This window comes from Serinus canaria, chromosome 4 (assembly GCF_022539315.1).
Source record: "Serinus canaria isolate serCan28SL12 chromosome 4, serCan2020, whole genome shotgun sequence".
In the NCBI taxonomy this organism is placed as follows: Eukaryota; Metazoa; Chordata; class Aves; order Passeriformes; family Fringillidae; genus Serinus; species Serinus canaria.
Genome location: NC_066317.1, coordinates 32,402,451 through 32,420,321, shown reverse-complemented (window position 1 = coordinate 32,420,321; position 17,871 = coordinate 32,402,451). Strand labels below are relative to the sequence as shown.

The window sequence follows — 17,871 nt, the reverse complement described above, 5'->3', positions numbered from 1 at the left end:
ATTTCCATGAGGAAGGAGCACTGGAAGAAGTCATACCGTGATCTCTTCAGACCCTGGCTGGACACCCAGAGCACCAAAAAAGTCTGTGAACCATAGAAACCCTTTCTTCACCATCTTCCTATAGTCCCAGTTTCAGAGTGACAGCAAGACAGAGAGGGAAGGAATAACAGTATAATCTACTGATTTCAACAGACAACTGCTGTGCTGACACAAGTTCCCTTTCAAAATGCCCAAAGAGAATTTTATTTTAATTTTGGACATGTAAAAAGAAAGCAGACTTTCCCCCCTAATTTCAAAACATGCCAAGTAAATCTCTTGCTCTCTGAGCTTTTTCTCCTGCTCAAAAAGAAACCAGTTGCTGTCAGTCTGAGTGCCAGCAGCAGTAAAGATGCAAACAGAGGTTTTCCTCCCATATCATTGATCTCTAGTCCCCAAACGCATCTTGGCATGCCACTGATTTCACTGTGTGCACTTATTGGCATTTTATCTTCCTGCTTTGTTTTAACAGCTGCCTCTGTCCTCAGAGATTTGCTCCCTGTCCCTCATGTTGGTTGGTCAATCCCAGTGCAGCACGTGGCTGTAACTTTCAGGGAAATGGAAATTCCTGGAAATCCCATTGTGGAAAACAAAATAAAGTAATACAGCCCCTTTTCAAAACCTTCACCTCATATTTGAAGTGTTTCTAAACTAAATGCACAATAGTGCCAGGGTGGCTTGCACCTGTTTTCAAAGGTCAGATTTAGTTAATCTGAAGGTACCTGCTGGAGGTTTTTTAGCTGAAAGTGATCCAAATATTGGATCACTTTCACCTCCTGCATCGATCAGTCAAGCAAACGAGGTCCCTGTTCTGTAATGCTGGTCTGCACACTGCACACTCCTGACTGTGCCTAGCTACACCTGTGGGAGCTCATACCCACGAGCTCTGTGAGGGCTTGCCTAGGTCTGCTGTAGTTTCAGTGGAATGCTTGAGGCAGGAGGCTAGACTGCTCAAGGCAGAAGAGATTGCATTTTTTGTGGCAGGATCTGAGGTGGATTTGAATATTTACTGTAAGAGTCAAATGACTGCAGTTAGCCTTTAGCTGAGTTAGAGGCACCAGATAACCTGTGCTAATTTAACATGTTTAGCAGCTTATACTTAACATCATTTTTTCACTTTAAATTGTCACTTATATTGCAAAAGCCCTAAATCATAATTTAGGACAGTTAATAAGTTGGATATTTCTATTTCTCTATATATTTAAAGGGAAATTTTCAAGAACACAGAAGTTAGGCAGGCAACCATCATTCTCTAAAGGTAATTGTTTTTTCTGGAAATGTTTTTCAATTAGATGAGATACTTATATTAAGGTTTATTCATGGATAAGAGCTTATATCCCACAATAATAATACCTATTAAATTATCTCTGACTGGCTGGTCCCTGTACAGTCTAGTCAGTTTAATCCTTGCAACAGGGCAATTAACCTTTATAGCTGTGGACAATTTACAGTCTTGGATGACATTTCTCTATGTTAAAAGAAGAAAAAAAACAGCCAAAATAACCCTGCAAAAATCCCAAAAAACAAAACTCCCCAAAACCCCATGGTGAAAACATACAGGGAGGAAGCACATTGTGGAAATCTGTAAGAAGTACAACCTTTCTGCCCTCATAATACTGGAGAAACATCAAGACTGCACAGAAAAAGAGAAGATTTTTAAGCATCTACACAAATGTAAATAGAGTGGCCAATACTGCATGACCACCAAAGCTTTAGGAAAGCGCTGAGCTGTGATGTTACAACCTAAGAAATAAAACCCTCACATCAATACAGACTGAGATAACATCTGAGACAAAATCTGGAACCACCGAAGTGTTTCATTCACTACTCAAGCTAAGGACAAAAAGCTGCTGATTCTCATGTTCTAGTTCATAATGTGCAACAGCAAAAACTAGCCTGAGAACCTGGAAGAATTCAACAGGTTGAAATTACTTCAGAAGTCCAAAAAACCCCCGATTTTTGTACACATTAATGGTACGCCTATTTCTCTGAATCACTAAAAGAACTGCAACATTATCCCGGAAAACAAGAAGACAACTTCCTAAATTATGTCAAAGCCAAGATTGTATGTCCAGCTCAAAGGAAATGCTATGGAACATAATGGGCTGTTCGCTGGCCAGAACAGAAAACTTGAAACGCCTGGCTACATTTTTTTCAAGGGAGCACAGCAACTCCTGGCTCGCAAAAGCACCAAACCACCCCAAAACTGGAACGACTGATATTTTTGCCCTTCCACGCCTCCCTTAGGACCCACTCTGCACAGCCCCGCGTCCGAAACAGCGCGCCCGTTCTCAGCCCGAGCCCCGGGCGCCCCGCATCCGCCGCGACACCGCCATCCCCGGCAGGGCTGGTGCGCTCCCTGATCCCCGTGACACCGCCACTCCCGGCAGGGCTGGTGCGCTCCCTGATCCCTGCACACTTGGTGGCAGGGCGGGGCCCCGCGCAAACTTGCGCGGCCGCCCCGCGAGGGGAGGGGAGCTGAGCAGAACAGACCTGAGCCGATCCGAGCCGAGCCCGCCGTGGCGCTCCTCGCCCGCCCCGCGTTACCTGCGCGCGTGTTCCGCTGCGGGCGCCCCGCGGCGAGGAGGGGCCGCGGGGGCGGCGCGGCGGCGGCTCCGGTCCGCGCTCACGGCTCCGGCACGGGCGGGCGGAGCGCGGCTCCGAGGAAGCGGAGGGAGGCGCGCAGCCCCCAGGGCTGGCGGCGCATCTTACAGGGGTGCTGCGGTGGCGCCGGGGCTCGCCCGCGGCCGAGGGCCGGGCCCCGGGGCTGGGGGTGCCGCCGCCGGTGCCGCACCCGCCGCCCGCTCGGCTGAACTGGGGCTGGGGCTTGGGCTGCAGCGGGGGTGCATTTCAGGAGGCCCCTCCAGGCAGCCCTGGAGCCCGGTATTTCAGCGCGGCACGGTGTGACAATCAGAGTTTCCATGGAAATACAGCGAGACGGTAAATACACCTTGCGCTCGCCGGTGCTTAGGGGATGCTCTCAGTGCCTCACCCGACGCTCAGGGCACGGCGTTTTGCGAAGGTGAAACGCGCTGCGAGTCTCGGGACACAGCGAGCTGCGAGCACAGACAGGCAATCACAGAACCCTGATCAGACCTCCCCTTGCTTCGGCTGGAGCAGAGCTCCGGAGGTTTTTATTCCTGCTGCTCAAATACCCTTTAATTTTTATTTTATAACAGGTGGAAGGCAATGGTTTTCCCCAAACAGTTTTCCTCTCTGAGCTGAGTTTGGTTCTTACATAGCAAAATATCTGAAGGGTGATTTTAATTTTATCTGAACTATCAGTAAGAAAGCAGGGCATTTTCTTATGTGAGCAATATTTTAAAGCCTAAAAAACTGTTGGGTATGTCATAGTACAAAGCATGAAAAGACAAACTCTGCTACTCTCACCAGCTGTTATCTTCTAGCACAAGAAGAGCCATTGATCATAGTCCTATTACAGAGCTACAGCAGAACTCAGTGACACACGGGTCCCTGGGAGCACAAGTGGCAGAATCTGACACAGAAATGTAATGACTTTCCCATTTGCCAAGGTGCTACTTTGACAGTTGATATTAACACAGCACTGCAGAAAAGCTGTCCCTATAATTAGCCTGTGAAAGACTGTACCACACAAAGACAAAGCAACTGGATCAATCATATTGCAAAATAACCTTTGAAAAGTCCAGGTATGTTCCTTATTTAACTTGGGTATTGTGAAAATACTCATTGAGCCATCCAGGAACAAATAATCTTCATCTTCAGCAGATGAGCTCAGGATGGTAAAGAAGATTTCATCCTATCTTCTTTTGAAGATTTCATCCCATCTTCTTTTGCCTGCTTCTGCATAATTCACCACCCACTGCTGGTGAATCACTGCATGTGCGAGTGGAGCACAGGGAGCTGCCAGGTGGAAGTGACGCGCCAATCCATCTCATCGTATTAACACAACTCTCCTGTTAGTCACAATGGAGAACAGAATTAATCCTTTTTAGCCCTGAGTAGCTGTTCTTAGCATTTTTGACCATCTTCCCACCTAACACTGATGGTTTTGAAGCCTTTCACGCAAAGTTCTGACCTATAGATAGAAACCCACTATGGCTCTAACATGGGATGGGTGGATTAACACTTTCCCTGCTTCCAGGAGAGTTCCAGGAGAGCTTCTCACACTGCTGGCCCCACTGCTTGAAGTGGAAGGTCTCTCCTGGAAAAAGTGAAGTTTTAAAGACATTACATCTTTCTATGGAAACTGCTGGCTACAGCAGACTGATAGTGTGTCTTACAAGTAGTCTAAATTTGCTGGCAGAGCCCAGTGGGAAATTAAAGTTTCTTATATTGCAGAAGAGTGATTTATGTGGGATGCCATTGTACCTTCATAAAGGCACAAACAGCCATGTTAAGCCATTTCTAAGGTCAGCTAGTACAGTTTCCCAAGGAGCCTCCAGAAAATATGTGCTTCTTAGCAGGAGTAGTCAGTAAGACAAGTATTTCTTCCTCAAAGCAATTCTCCCTAAGAAGAAAATATTCTACTTTTTTTTTTATTGTTCTATTTTAAAAGGGTTCATCAGCCAGTAATATATTGGCAGGTGTGAGATTATTTGTTCTATTCCCCACAGACCTGTAAATAACACCACATACTGATACTTGCACACATCAGAGACAATTACTATTCAGATCATTATAATTTTTTCCTTTCCTCTGTTTGTGTACCTCTGTCTTGCCAGTAGTACTACTGAATAATGAAATCAATAATCTAGAGATAGAAAGGGTATGGCCATTAGAGATATTAAATGTCAGGAGTGAGAGCAGATCATAGTACAGGTTCCCTAGAAACCAGCTACCATATGATTGTTGAAACCACAATGGAGTCCTTCAGGAAGTAAGAGATGGTGATGATAAAAGGTACCTCCTCTGGAGGAGCTGGGGAAAAAAATGGTGCATCAGAGAGAGAAAACTGGAATTCCTAAGTCAGAAGAATTCAACAGAAAATACAGGAGAAAACTCTGTGTCTATATGAATTCAAATTAGTTTTGCCCTGTTTCTTACTACAGTCCCAAATGTATCTGTCTTTTGGGAGAATCATTCCAATATCTTAGAAAATTTTGCCTCTAAAGGCAAACTGTGGAAGATATGAAGACTCAAAGCTCTAATGGAAATCCATGAGAACTGAAAAATGCCGCAAAACCAGAGGTCTAAAGCACCTAATATCCAATTCCTCAGCATGCAGTCAATCATCAAAGTTTGCCATGAGACAAAGTCTATTATTATAGTTATTGTAAAATCTGCTATCAATGGAGCACGTATCCATGGGCAGAACAGTGTAAGTGGTAGGACATAGCTGCTACAGAATTTGATAGATACATATAAAGCATTTGTGTTGGTTAAAATTCTTCATCCAAACACTTTATGCCCAGAAAAATTCTAATAAAACACTATTAAAAATACCGTTAATGTCTGGCTTCTGTATGGTCCATCACTTTCACAGATTCTTAGCTTGCATAAAGCAGCAAGCCTTGGACTTCTGAGGAGGTGGCAACGGTTGAGATGTCTGTGCAATGAAAGGCAGGACACCTGAGGGCTAGCTAATAAAATACTTCCAGGAGTGAGCCTGTAATTAGTAGATTTTGTTTCTGAACGTGTCATCACATTTTTTAGCTGGTGTTAAACACATTGACCTATCTGGATGTTCATGTGTAGGACCTATTTCTGCTTCATCTGAAGCCAGATGAGAGCTTTTGTATGAGTGTATTGAAGTTTGAATCCCGAATGGACAGAGTGGGGTGCCCATATAAAAAACATGACTTAGTATTTTAGCCAGGTGGACATAATTTAGGTTATAGCTCAAGCTGCCTTTTAGCAATATTTCATGTGATCAGGATAGATTTTCATTTGTCAGCTTGGCTGTATCGTTGAAAATGGAACTGTAGCAGCAAGACTGTCAGCAGACATGGACCACATAATCACTCATGCAGCTTTTTTGAGTTTGTGACATTGGCATTCAAATGAAGTATTGTTATGTTTGGTGACAGATGCAGTTATGTCAGAATAAACTTGTTCTTAGCCAAAGAGAGAATTTGCTGCAATTGAAATGACACTCAAATGCAAAAGGCCTATTTAGTCTACTGATGACAGACTTTTGCCCCAAGGACCATGAGTTCCCTTATCTCTGAACCGAGTAGTGTGAAATGCAAGTATTTCAATGGCACTGATGTTCATTATTAGACTATAAACCCAATAAAAATAAAGTTAAATAACCCCTTCAGAGAGTGTTTCCATTTATTTCCATAGTTGTGACTTCAGTTTGTTTTATACAGAACAGAAGATACAAATGACCCTCCTGGTGTTCTTTCACTTACTGGGTTTTACATTTTAGGGAGGGATTGCATTGCCTAAGCACAAAAAGATACATTGCAATAAAAGTGACAGCCTCATTTTATGAAATCTTTTCTATTTTTGAGTTTTGCAGTGAAAAAGAATTTTAATGGATTTACATCATCTATTTTTTCTATATGTTTTTTAAAAAACATCTTGTTCCCCTCTCAATGGTTTTGCTTCAAAGCATTTCTGTATTCTTTTACTCAAGCTGTTCTATTTCCTTAATTGAAACACTTGTGCTCTCTTTATTGTACTTACTCTCTTTTTGCAATGTCATGCCTTCACAGAAACCAACACACACACACAAAGTCATCCAATCCAGGGTGCCTTTGATGTACTGAAAAATTTATTCCCTGGAAGAGGATAATCTTTAACACAATGGTTATCTTACTACTCCAGTGTTCTCACGTCCTGACCGTCATCATCCATAAAATAAGAGTTATGAGGAATTATTTGACATCTTTGTGAGCTTGGAGCTCCAGATGGAGACTATCAGCTTGGTGTTGAGACTGGAGATGCACAAAATAGCCAGGACCTGCTAATGTCAGATTTTCCTACAGAGCATATCCAATACACAAAATGTATTTTATACAGCTATAATGGAAAGTTTGAAAAGCATCAGCATCTGTTTATTAATTTAGGGGGATTATTTTTCAGTGTTCACATGTATTAGTGCTCACATGTATGTGAAATGCTTCAGAGAAGACTGATATATCTCCAACTGATCTAGTCTGAGGTGAACACACAAGAGTATGGTGAAGCAGAGAGCTTGTAGCAAGGCTGGGGTTATAGCATGTGTGCACATATATATATATATATATATATATATATATATATATATATATATGTATGTGTGTTTGTATATGTGTGTGTGTGTGTGTGTGTGTATTTATGTACATACATTTAAATGTAGCACATGTTTGAGAGACTCAGGGACCGAGACAGTGCTTTCCACTGCTCTACACACACTGTTCAAAGCCTGGCATCGCTCTGCAGTGTGAATAATCTCATGGATATTTGTTATCACTGTGAGTTCAGATCACTGAGTAACATGTAGGCTCTATTTTTGATCTTTTATAGGTAATTATTATATTTGCATGGTATAACAGAGGCATTGTGAGGTTTGCTTTGCCCATGTTTATGAAATGTTTGAAATTCAAATGTGTATCAACCATTAAAAAGTGAAGTATTATGAATCACTTCATTTGCTGCTGAAATGCAGAACCTCATGATTAATGACAAAATGGAGGAGAAAGAAGATCATATGTATCTGAAAATTCAGACATTTCTGAAAAATTTGTCTTTAGTAAATGAATGGCTCTGTGGTACATTATTTAAATCTAAATCTAGACTAGGATGGTGAGAAACAAAGGCAATATTCACAACTCCCTACATCCCTGTCTTCCCAGGCTCAACATCACTCTTGTCTCCCAACTGCTCTATAATCCCACCCCTCTGAGTGGTGCAGGGGGAGAGGGAATGGGAGTTCTGGTTCACCACCCTTTTCCTCTGCCACTCCTCCCTCCTCATGATGCTCTCCTGCTCCAGCATGGGTCCTTCCCATGGGTTTCAGTCCTTCAGGAAGAGACTGTTCCTGTGTGGACTCCTCTCCGTGGACCACAGCATGAATATCTGCTCCTACCATGGTCTTGCATGAGCTGCCAGGGAGCAACTTTTGTCACCATGGTTCTCACCACAGACAGTGGGGGGGAGGAATCTCTGCTCTGGCCAGCTGTGGGTGCATTTTGGAGTCAGATGAAAATGGTTCTGGTCAACGTGGGTGTACTCATCTCACAAAAGCCATCCCTGCAGCTCCCCAGCTTGCCATGTAAACTCTGGTCTCTTATTCTGAAGCGGTCTTAAAAATGTATCTCTGCCTTGGATACTTGTTGGCAGAGTACAACAATTTTGTATCACAGAATGCTTATTTTAATTTTTCAATAGCCATCTTGACCATATGGGTAAGAACATTACAGGGAAGTAGTGGGAACATTCTGGCATTAAAAAAAAAAACCAACAAAGCTTTTACTCTTCCTAGCAATACATCTATTGCCCTTAAAAATATCTTTATTGGACAGTGTGGATATATCATTCCACATCCAGAGCAATGAGAGGTTCAGTTGTACATGTCCAAGAATGTCACTGCTTCAGGCAGAAATATGCTCTTTATGACACCTTCAGCTTGGAACCTACTTTTGCTCTGCTCAAAGGCACGCATGCTAATGACATACACAGGACTGGAGTTCTTGAGAAGCATTATATACAGCCTGCACCTTCCTTCTGGCTGCTCCTAAAATGTCAGCAGCACCATGGCTACTGGCTTATAGCAGCCTTGCAGTGTGCCTGCAGTTGCCTTTCTTACGTTGGGGACTGCAATTGCAATGCAGTTGAGCCGAGCTCTTGTAAATACAATGCAAACATCAGCCTTATTCTGGGTTCTGAAATCTTCCTGTGTGGCTTCTTCTACAAAAAAAAATGTAAATGAAAAAAGTAGAAATGAAAAAAAATGAAACAATCATTGTTTCTGTGCAGCTAATTTTTTTAGCTATAATTAGCCTGGTTTCTCAATTGAGAGTTATTCATGACACAAGTGTTTCCATATAATTGATGCATGCCTGTGGGTAAGAATGTGAGAGCATGCAACTCCTTACACAGGAAAATTCAATCTGGGGCCTGGGACAAATTAGGGAACTTCTGTTTTCCAATAAATACAAACTCCTATTACAGTCTGCAGGTTTTTTCAAGGCGTTTTCAAAGTGTTTCTTACGTTTATCTGGGTAACTTCTCACAGACTTCCCAATTTACTGTGTCTTTTATGTCCATTGATCAGGGCAGTGTTTTTTGTGAGTGAGACAGCAAGGTGTTTCAGGAACTTGACATTTGTTATTGGTCCATTTATTGCTATTCAGGATAAATGCAGAGCAGAAGCTAGCTGTACTGGTTTAAAAAGCCAACCCCAAACTTTGTAACTTGCTCCTAATGCTGAAAATCGCTTCCTCGTCCCTTTTCTAACAGTTTCTATTTCCATCTTTAGTTTGGCCACAAGATGGCAATAACTTGCAGACAAAATGAAACAGGCAGACCGATTTGAAACTGTCTCCCTTCCCAAGCTTTTCCCAGCTCTCTGCCCCCAGCCCCCCTCTTTTGTTTAAATATTTAATTGCATTTCTTTCGGAATTACTAGGCAACCCACCCCCAGATGTGCAGTTTAAAGGTGATGTGCTTGCAATGTGGTTTTCAGGATCTACTCCGTAGAGCACCATCATGTGATACTGGGGTAAGGTGGAGTTCAGCTTTAAGGGGGAGTCTCCAGCCTTCCTCACCAATCTTTAGGATCTGACTGGAGAAATACCAAAGGATCCTTCTCCTTTGCCTGCTCCTTCTCCCTCCAGCTTCCCCGGCCAGCTCCTGAGCAGACCAAAGACGGGCAGAGCAGTTGCAAGGTAAGTTTCCCCCGTGGTTGCTTTTCCATGACTCTGGGTGGTTGTGTGCCACTTAGGCTGGTGTTTGCTTGCTGTGTTAGGTGCAAGTGACAAAATCCAAGGGGGGATTAGGTTCCGGGTAGGACTTCTGAGCAGCTGGGTGAACCTTCAGCTTGGGCTGACAATATTTTGCTCTCTCTTTTGAACAGCTCTGATAGTTTTACTGTACATTTCCATTCACCTCACAGCACATTATTTCACCCTTTTTGTCTGCTGGTTCTAAACTTTTGACCAAAATCTCTCACGGAGAGTCAGGAGTGTGCTTGTGTGTGACTGTGCAATCACCCAGAGGGGTCTGTGGGGCTATGGGTTTTCCCCACACCAAGCCATCACTCAGAATAGGGAGGGACCTCCTTCCTGACTTAGGAGACAAGAAAGAGTGCAGCTGTGTGGGAGATTGAACTTCATGTCCCTCTGTTGTCTGGTTCATTTTGCAACAGGACAGGAAAGAAGGACTCCTCGTCACTTGGCATCAGTGGGCTGGTTCCTAGATACACTCTTGCCCACATCAGAGAGGTTGCATCTCTGCTAAGGGAAAGATGAGGGGAGAAGGAGCAGTAGCATGTTCTGGTTTTGAGTTTGATATTTCATATATAAGCAAGAGCAGAGCCTGGCTAAGGGAGTAGAAAAACCAAGAGCATTAAACCCTGGACACCTTGCTGCTGGGGGCAGTTTGGTCCTGGCTGGTGAAAGAACCTGCCCAGTTCCCTCCTTGCAGGACATGGCTCCTGCCTGCTCTTGCCATCATTCTATCAAGTCACAGGGCTGAAGTGCCCACCTCATGTCATACAAGTGATGATGGGGCTCATGATTAAATGCAGGTGTTGATTTTCAGACTCTGATAAAGTTACATTGGGAATTGAGGAGCCCTGGCTCTCCACATCAGCCACACAGTTTCCATTTGGGTAAAGCACTTCTGGCTGTGACAGAAGTGATGCTTCAAGGGATCTTGGGGTGGAAATTTTTTTATTAGACCTAAACCAGATTTGGTGGACTAGGAAATCTGATCAATTTAGTTAGCAGAAGGTCTGAGAGGTAATGCTCAAATGCATACCTAGATAGCTTGAAAATCAGAGTAGACAAACAGACAGAGAAGCCTTTCCTCTGAAATCACTGCTGTTAACTCTCACAGTAAAATGTCATTCAGAGGCAAGCTACATTGCCTGTCACAGTTTCATGTAGCCTTGTGCTGACTGAAAGAGCCAGAAGAGCCAGCAGGAGTTAGCTCCTGACAGCTGTGACAGGGCATGGCATTGGCTTGGTCATCCTTTGGCTGACCCTCAGGAGGAGCTGCAGCTGCAAGCCCAGCCCTCACACACTGCCCTAGGGAGGAGGCAGCCCCAGCTCTGGTGCCCAGAGTGTGGCTGGTTAAAAGGGTGTCTGCCACCAGGAAGAGACAAAGACAATTCTTCTCCAGAGACTTACATAGTACAGAGATTTGTATTGAGTTTCATTTAAGAACAAAAGCTCACCTATTCAGGGTAACTTCTATTGAAGTACGTTTTAGTGGGCAATGTTTTTACAGCTTTTCTGATAAATGCCATATGAAGACGCATTTGAAACCCACTTGTGTGAATTTTAAGTGGCATTACTTCCATTACCATAACCTAAGGTTTAGTGAGCAATAAATTTAGCTCACAGGAGTGGGCAGAGAGAAAGTTCCAGACTCAGTGTGGAATGCAGAGCCACTAATGATACCCAGATTCAGTGGCACTAATGATTTATCAATTAATTTGGACCGGCCCCGCTGTGACCGGCCCCGCTGTGACCGGCCCCGCTGTGACCGGCCCCGCTGCTTCCCTTCTCCCCAGGTACTGCGAGGGCGATGCGGCACTGACTGAGGAGCGGGCTCGGCCCGGGCTCCGCTGCGGGGCCGGCGGGCGCGTTCTGAGCTCGGAACGGTCTGGATGAACGCGGCGGCGGCGAAGGTCGTCGGCGAGTTGGGAACAACATGAATACCTCGGTTCACGCCCCACTGGGAAATATTTCCGGTCACCTGAATTTTTCGGAGATGAACTCGCAGATCTTGCAGTTTGAGGACGAAGATTGCCATGTGCCCTTGGCCATGGTCTTCACTTTGGCCTTGGCTTACGGGACTGTGATAATTCTGGGAGTCTCTGGGAATCTGGCCTTGATTGTCATCATTTTAAAACAAAAGGAGATGCGCAATGTTACCAACATCCTCATTGTCAACCTGTCCTTTTCTGATCTCCTAGTGACCATCATGTGTCTTCCCTTTACCTTCGTGTACACTTTAATGGACCACTGGATCTTTGGGGAGGCCATGTGCAAGTTGAACCCTTTTGTGCAATGTGCCTCCATCACCGTCTCGGTCTTTTCTTTAGTCCTCATTGCTGTTGAGCGCCACCAGCTGATCATCAATCCCCGCGGCTGGAGGCCGAACAACAGGCATGCCTACATAGGGATTGCTGCCATATGGATTTTAGCCACAGCTTCCTCCTTGCCTTTCCTGATCTACCACGTATTGACAGATGAGCCCTTCAGAAATGTTACATTTGATGAATATAAGGACAAATATGTGTGCTTGGACCTGTTCCCCTGGGACACTGCCAGGCTTTCTTATACCACAACGCTTTTGGTGATTCAGTACTTTGGACCACTTTGTTTTATATTTATTTGCTACCTGAAGGTAAGATAGAATCCTCTTGCAATATGTACTTTGTTCTACCTGATGTTTATTTTTGCAGAGGTGACAGTGGTAGGTTAATTTATTCCATGTGTTTCTCTTTGTTGCATTTCCTGCAGATATACATACGGTTAAAAAAAAGGAACAACATGATGGACAAGATGAGAGACAGTAAGTGCAGATCCTCTGAAACCAAAAGGATCAACATCATGCTGATATCAATAGTGGTCGCATTTGCAGTTTGCTGGCTGCCTCTCACCATCTTCAACATCGTGTTTGATTGGAATCATGAAATTCTGCCTGTTGCTACCTGCAGCCACAACCTCTTGTTCCTGATTTGCCACCTCACTGCCATGATCTCCACCTGTGTGAATCCTATCTTCTACGGCTTTCTCAATAAGAACTTCCAAAGGGACCTGCAGTTTTTTTTTCATTTTTGTCACTTCCACTCCCGTGAGGAGGATTATGAGACTATAGCCATGTCCACCATGCACACAGATGTTTCAAAAACCTCTTTAAGGCAGGCAAGCCCCATCACATTTAAAAAAATAAATAGCGATGACGATGAAAAAATATAAAAAAGTAATTGAAATTCTACACCAAACTGCAAGAAGTGTGATTGTAGGTGAAGTGTGTCCAAGGACAAGCACAATTGCATAACAAGTACAAAAAGAGTAATGTTTTTCTTCCTTTTCCAAGGAACTTTGATTGTTGTCACTTTGAAATTATGCACTGCACATTTTTGCCCCTTTTACTGCTTTAATGTTCACAGAAGCTATATCTGAATTTTATTTTAAGACAGTCAGACCTGCTACTACCTATGGTTTTCATCAGCTGTTTTTGTTCTGTTTTCTTTGTACAGTTCTGTGCTTCAGCACAAAGGTTTACTTATTGATTTTTTTTTCAAAGAAAGAAGTAGTTTTGAGGAGTGTCCATTTAAGACCATTAGAAACAATATGAACCACAGGGTCACTGTCATTACAAGAAGATATCCACCAAAGAATAAAATTAGGAAATTCTGATTTGAAGGGGACCTTTTTTTTTAATTCATCTTTTGATCAACATTAAAATCCTGTAAAATCAGTGTAGGTTTGCAAAAAAAGACTTATATGAAACCTATAGGATATGTTTAAATGGGGACATACAGTTGTCTCATTTAAAGAGGCAATTTGGGCTGTAATCACTTAGTTTCAAAGACAGGATTAAGAAAGAAATTCTGTTCTCATTCACAAGAATAAAACCCTTCAGTAATTCTACAGAGCACAATGGGATAACTGATGCTTCAGCACAGCAAATGAAAACATAAATGGGGCTTCAGTCCCAAATGATTACAGCTGGTTTTAATAACACAGGCTTTTTAATTTAAAAAATCCAAACCCCATTTTTATCTGGCATCAGCGACAGGAATTACTGTTGCTGGGATGAAATGCACCATCTGTTCCAAGCCTGTGAACCATGTAAATTCTCCTTGAGACCTGTGTCTTGAGGGAGATGGGACTGTTTGCTGTCTGGACAAGGGGCAATTCCATCCTCACAGGTGACAGAGAAATTCAGGTCTGGTATTAAAAAAGTAAGATTGAGCTACCTGAGTCTTTTCATAGTAATTAGTGTTGATCTATATAAATTATGTATAGCCTCATAATGCTTTGTGTTCAGGTGCAATGGCATAAACCTGGACAATCTCCAAGGCAAAGGATGGTTTAATCAAGACCTGCCAAATTTAAAAGAAGGGTATGAATATAGGTTGGGTATAATTGGTATGTTTAGCTTCCAAACTCACGTTTCCCACAGTTGGTTGAGGTGTGAAAACATTTGCCAAATATACACAATAGACCTCTGTTACTGCTTAAAATAGATTTCCTCTAATTAAACAAAATATTTGTAGCTAGATCCCCGTTGAGGGAAACCATAACTTGACCACTATAAATGAAATTACAATAAAACCAGCCAGCTGAGGTTCTGTGTCATACAGTGTACTTTGCCATATCATCAATGTCTTTTTGAATAATCAGCTTTTAAAAATACAATATAGATCCCACTTTCCTTCAGCAAGGTCAATTTTAAATCATTCTGGCCGACAAGAGGGTCTTTAAAATGGATATAAATGTAAATGTAATATAAATGGAAATCTGATGTGATATATTTCTAAGCAAAAGTATCTCAGGATGTTAAGGTAAATTTCATTTGTTCTAAATTTGACATAGATAAATGCCTAAGAAATTAAAATTATTTGGGTTGCCAGTATTTAAAAGTGAAACACCATGCCTTGTGCTGTCTTATAAATAGTGTAGAATATTAAAGAAGCAATGTGTTCTTGTGCATTATAATTCCATGTATTTCTCTACTGGAAGATAATTTAATTTAGAAGGAGTTTTCTGTGCTTGAGAACAGAGGCAGAATGTAGAAAATTAATTATAAGACAGAAGGTTCTTTCAGAGCTTTGGCCTCTTGAATTTTATGAGATTTCCTCTTTCTTTGTGCTTCCCCATCGAATGTGTTGTTAATAACTTGACAGGGGCTCCCCAAAATTATCTCTCTCTCACTTTGCAACAATTTTCACATTTCAAAGGATGTGTATTTTCACAGTGAGGTACAATGTACAAAAACAGCCATGGAGGTTTTTTTTTTTTTAATTAAGATTGTCAGAGTGGGTTTTTCCCATTACAAAAAGTCACTCTGAATTTTATGGCTTTTTTCCTCTTTTTTTTTTTTTTTTAAATGCCCTTTCTTTCAATGTAGTGCAAAAAGAAAATTCACTCAGTTGAGAAACTTCCCAGTTATTTTGCTGGAAATTTTTGACTAAGCTGAATTAGGTGCTTATACAGAGTAGGTGTAGAGGAACTTTAGAGGAGCCTGCTGGTGCTCAGGAACCAGGTGTATCCTAAGATTTGGAGGTCTCCAGTGGGATAGCAACATAATTCTTCCTATGTCAACATTTCTCCTGCTTGAGATGCAGCCTTAAATCACAGAGCCCATCTGACAGTGTCTCATACTCTCCCCTGAGAATGCATGTCAGGTGTTTTTTGCCCCCAGCACCTGATCAACAAGGTGAACTGTAAATGGGTGCTGTAAATTATTCCTGCTCATCCTTGTTAAGCTCAGGAGCTGTTTTCCCTCTGCACTGCTGTCCTGGGATCAGGCTTCTCATGTTTCCTCACTTCCCTGCAAGAAGCCTTTCTGAGCCTCTGCTGAACATGCAGGTTAGTGCTATGTCACACAAATAGCACAGGGCACACTGCCTGTAATGACAGTGGAAATGGACACAGGGTAAGGACTGTTCTGCAGGAAAATGCATTTGGAGAATTTCAGAGGCAAAATCATGGCTCTTGTGAAGAATTTGTTGTGAGGACAGAGATAAAAGTCGTCTCTCTGAGGTGCTGACCTGACATCTGCAGGGTGTAGCTCAGATCTACTGAGAGCAGTATATTTGTCTTTGGTTTCAAGATTTGATGCTGGAGCTCTCCAAATCTTTCCCCTCCCAACAGCCAGCTACAGTACTCTTTTTCATTTTCAGAGCTCCAGCATGGCTTCTCCTCTATATGCTAAATTTCTTTACAGGATAAGCTGACAGGTTTTGTGTTTCACTATAATTTTTCAATCATTCTGGGTTGATATTTATTTCTTCTACGTGCTGTTTTGTCAAACGTCCCACACTTCAGCACACGTTGATTCCTGTCTCAAAAGCCTGAAGATCCCTTTTATTCTTTCAGACTTGTAGAAAAGTTTTACTGACAGAAAAACAGAACAGTGAGTGATCTATAATGTATCTTATTATTTATGTGTCATACATTTCATGTCAAATCTCCAGCCTTAAATGACAAATTTAACTATTTAATAAGCATCAGTATTTGCTTCACTTGTCAGTTATTTTAGCATCTTAAACGTCATTTTGATCAATCACAAACATTTCTGCATAATCTAAATAAACCAGCATATTTGTATACCATGTTAATAAATACGTCTGTGTTCCCATTTTGCTTTTTTTTTCTAAAAATGGTTGTGTCATTGTTAGTATGTACAGTAATTCATGACTTTCATATCAACAGTAAAAAAGGATAATAAGAAAGGAAGTGACTAATTGACAATAAAACCTGCCTTTGGTAGGCTAAGAGAGGACTGGAAATTTAAAAATCTATATCTGTAATGTATATAATCTACCCTGTCATTATGACCACATAAAGAGAAAAGATTTAAAGCAGGAAAAGAAATCAACACGACAGAACCCCCAAGGGACTTTAGCTGATGCTGACTGCATCTCATCACTGATGAAAGTGTGAATGGCTGAGGGCTCATACATTCTGACTCTGTGGTCTTGCACTACAATACCAGCTATTATTAATGGATCCTAAAGGGAAATTTTTATGCTGATTCATATTCAGAGTGTAAATCAGTATATGTTTCAATTCAGGCCTGCATATCAAATTCTCATTTTGACCTCAGAGTAATGGTCTCAGATCAATGAAACTAAGAACTGAAGGTTAACCATCTGCCTGAATGGTTACTACTAAATAATACTGCATGGCTGGCTGGAAGCTCAGACCCTTTCCTAAAAATAAAATTTTGGATATTAGCTTTTTACAGAAATAAGTTAATGACATAAAGTTGTTTGTTTGTTTCTTGTTTGTTTGTTTGTTCTGGATTCTTCTCTGGATTTTTTTTCTGGGCCTAATAATGAGTAGGTTTAAAGCTTTCCTTCCTACTTCTTTGTATCAAAGAATTTACCAATGCAGTGCAGAGAATGAAGACAATAAGGAGATTTTCTATCTTCTCTTCTTATTTTTAAAACATACAAAACAGTAGGAAACATGGGCTTAAATAACATCTCTGTCTGCAACAGATTAAATTAATTCAGTTGAGTGGAAAGGAGAGTGGAATAATAATTATAACCAAATGACAAATTTTGTTGACAGTCATTTCTCAGTTGAAGGATATATACAGCTCCAAGATCTACCATGCCCTCTTCATTCTTGTGTTCTTTAATACGTGGTATCTGCTTCCCTGAGTTATTACTAAATAGCCAAGTCATTACTAAAGTTGATATGAAAGAAAATTCTTCTATAGAGGTTTTGCAGAATTTCAAATGCTTGAGTATAACATACAAGATTAAAACGTGATCAGCTTTGGCTGTTACACTTTAATTAACCTGTGGTCAGAAATCTCTTCTATTCAGTATTTCTGCCCATGCAGAGCAGTGTAATGGTCTGATTGAAGTCAGTATTTCAAATATTCGGGAGTGCATTCACAAGGACTAACTTCAGCTTTCTTTCCTAGTCTCCAAGGCACTCACACCTACACTACTCTGGCATTATGCATTACCAAAATGTCTTTCCCTCAGTTTTCCATACAGCTGCC

At 41.8% G+C, this 17,871-nt stretch overlaps 1 protein-coding gene and 1 long non-coding RNA gene across 2 annotated transcripts in view; one reads left to right on the top strand and one right to left on the bottom strand.

Moving 5' to 3' along the window:
* Positions 1 to 17,871, bottom strand: part of LOC127059594 (uncharacterized) — an 876,248-nt gene that overhangs the window by 345,440 nt on the left and 512,937 nt on the right. The gene's annotated exons all lie outside the window — the stretch shown is intronic.
* On the top strand, positions 9,722 to 17,177 carry NPY1R (neuropeptide Y receptor Y1). The gene is made up of 3 exons (XM_009101179.4): positions 9,722 to 9,833; positions 11,684 to 12,522; positions 12,639 to 17,177. The coding sequence occupies exons 2-3, from the start codon at positions 11,824 to 11,826 to the stop codon at positions 13,095 to 13,097; spliced, it is 1,158 nt and encodes a 385-aa protein (XP_009099427.2). The 5' UTR covers positions 9,722 to 9,833; positions 11,684 to 11,823; the 3' UTR covers positions 13,098 to 17,177.

What these genes read in the sequence shown, in the direction of transcription:
- NPY1R (XM_009101179.4), top strand. Translation starts at nt 11,824, where the DNA reads ATGAATACCTCGGTTCACGCCCCACTGGGAAATATTTCCGGTCACCTG. An exon ending in TATTTATTTGCTACCTGAAG is followed by an intron (nt 12,523 to 12,638) that starts GTAAGATAGAAT and finishes CATTTCCTGCAG; the next exon opens with ATATACATACGGTTAAAAAA.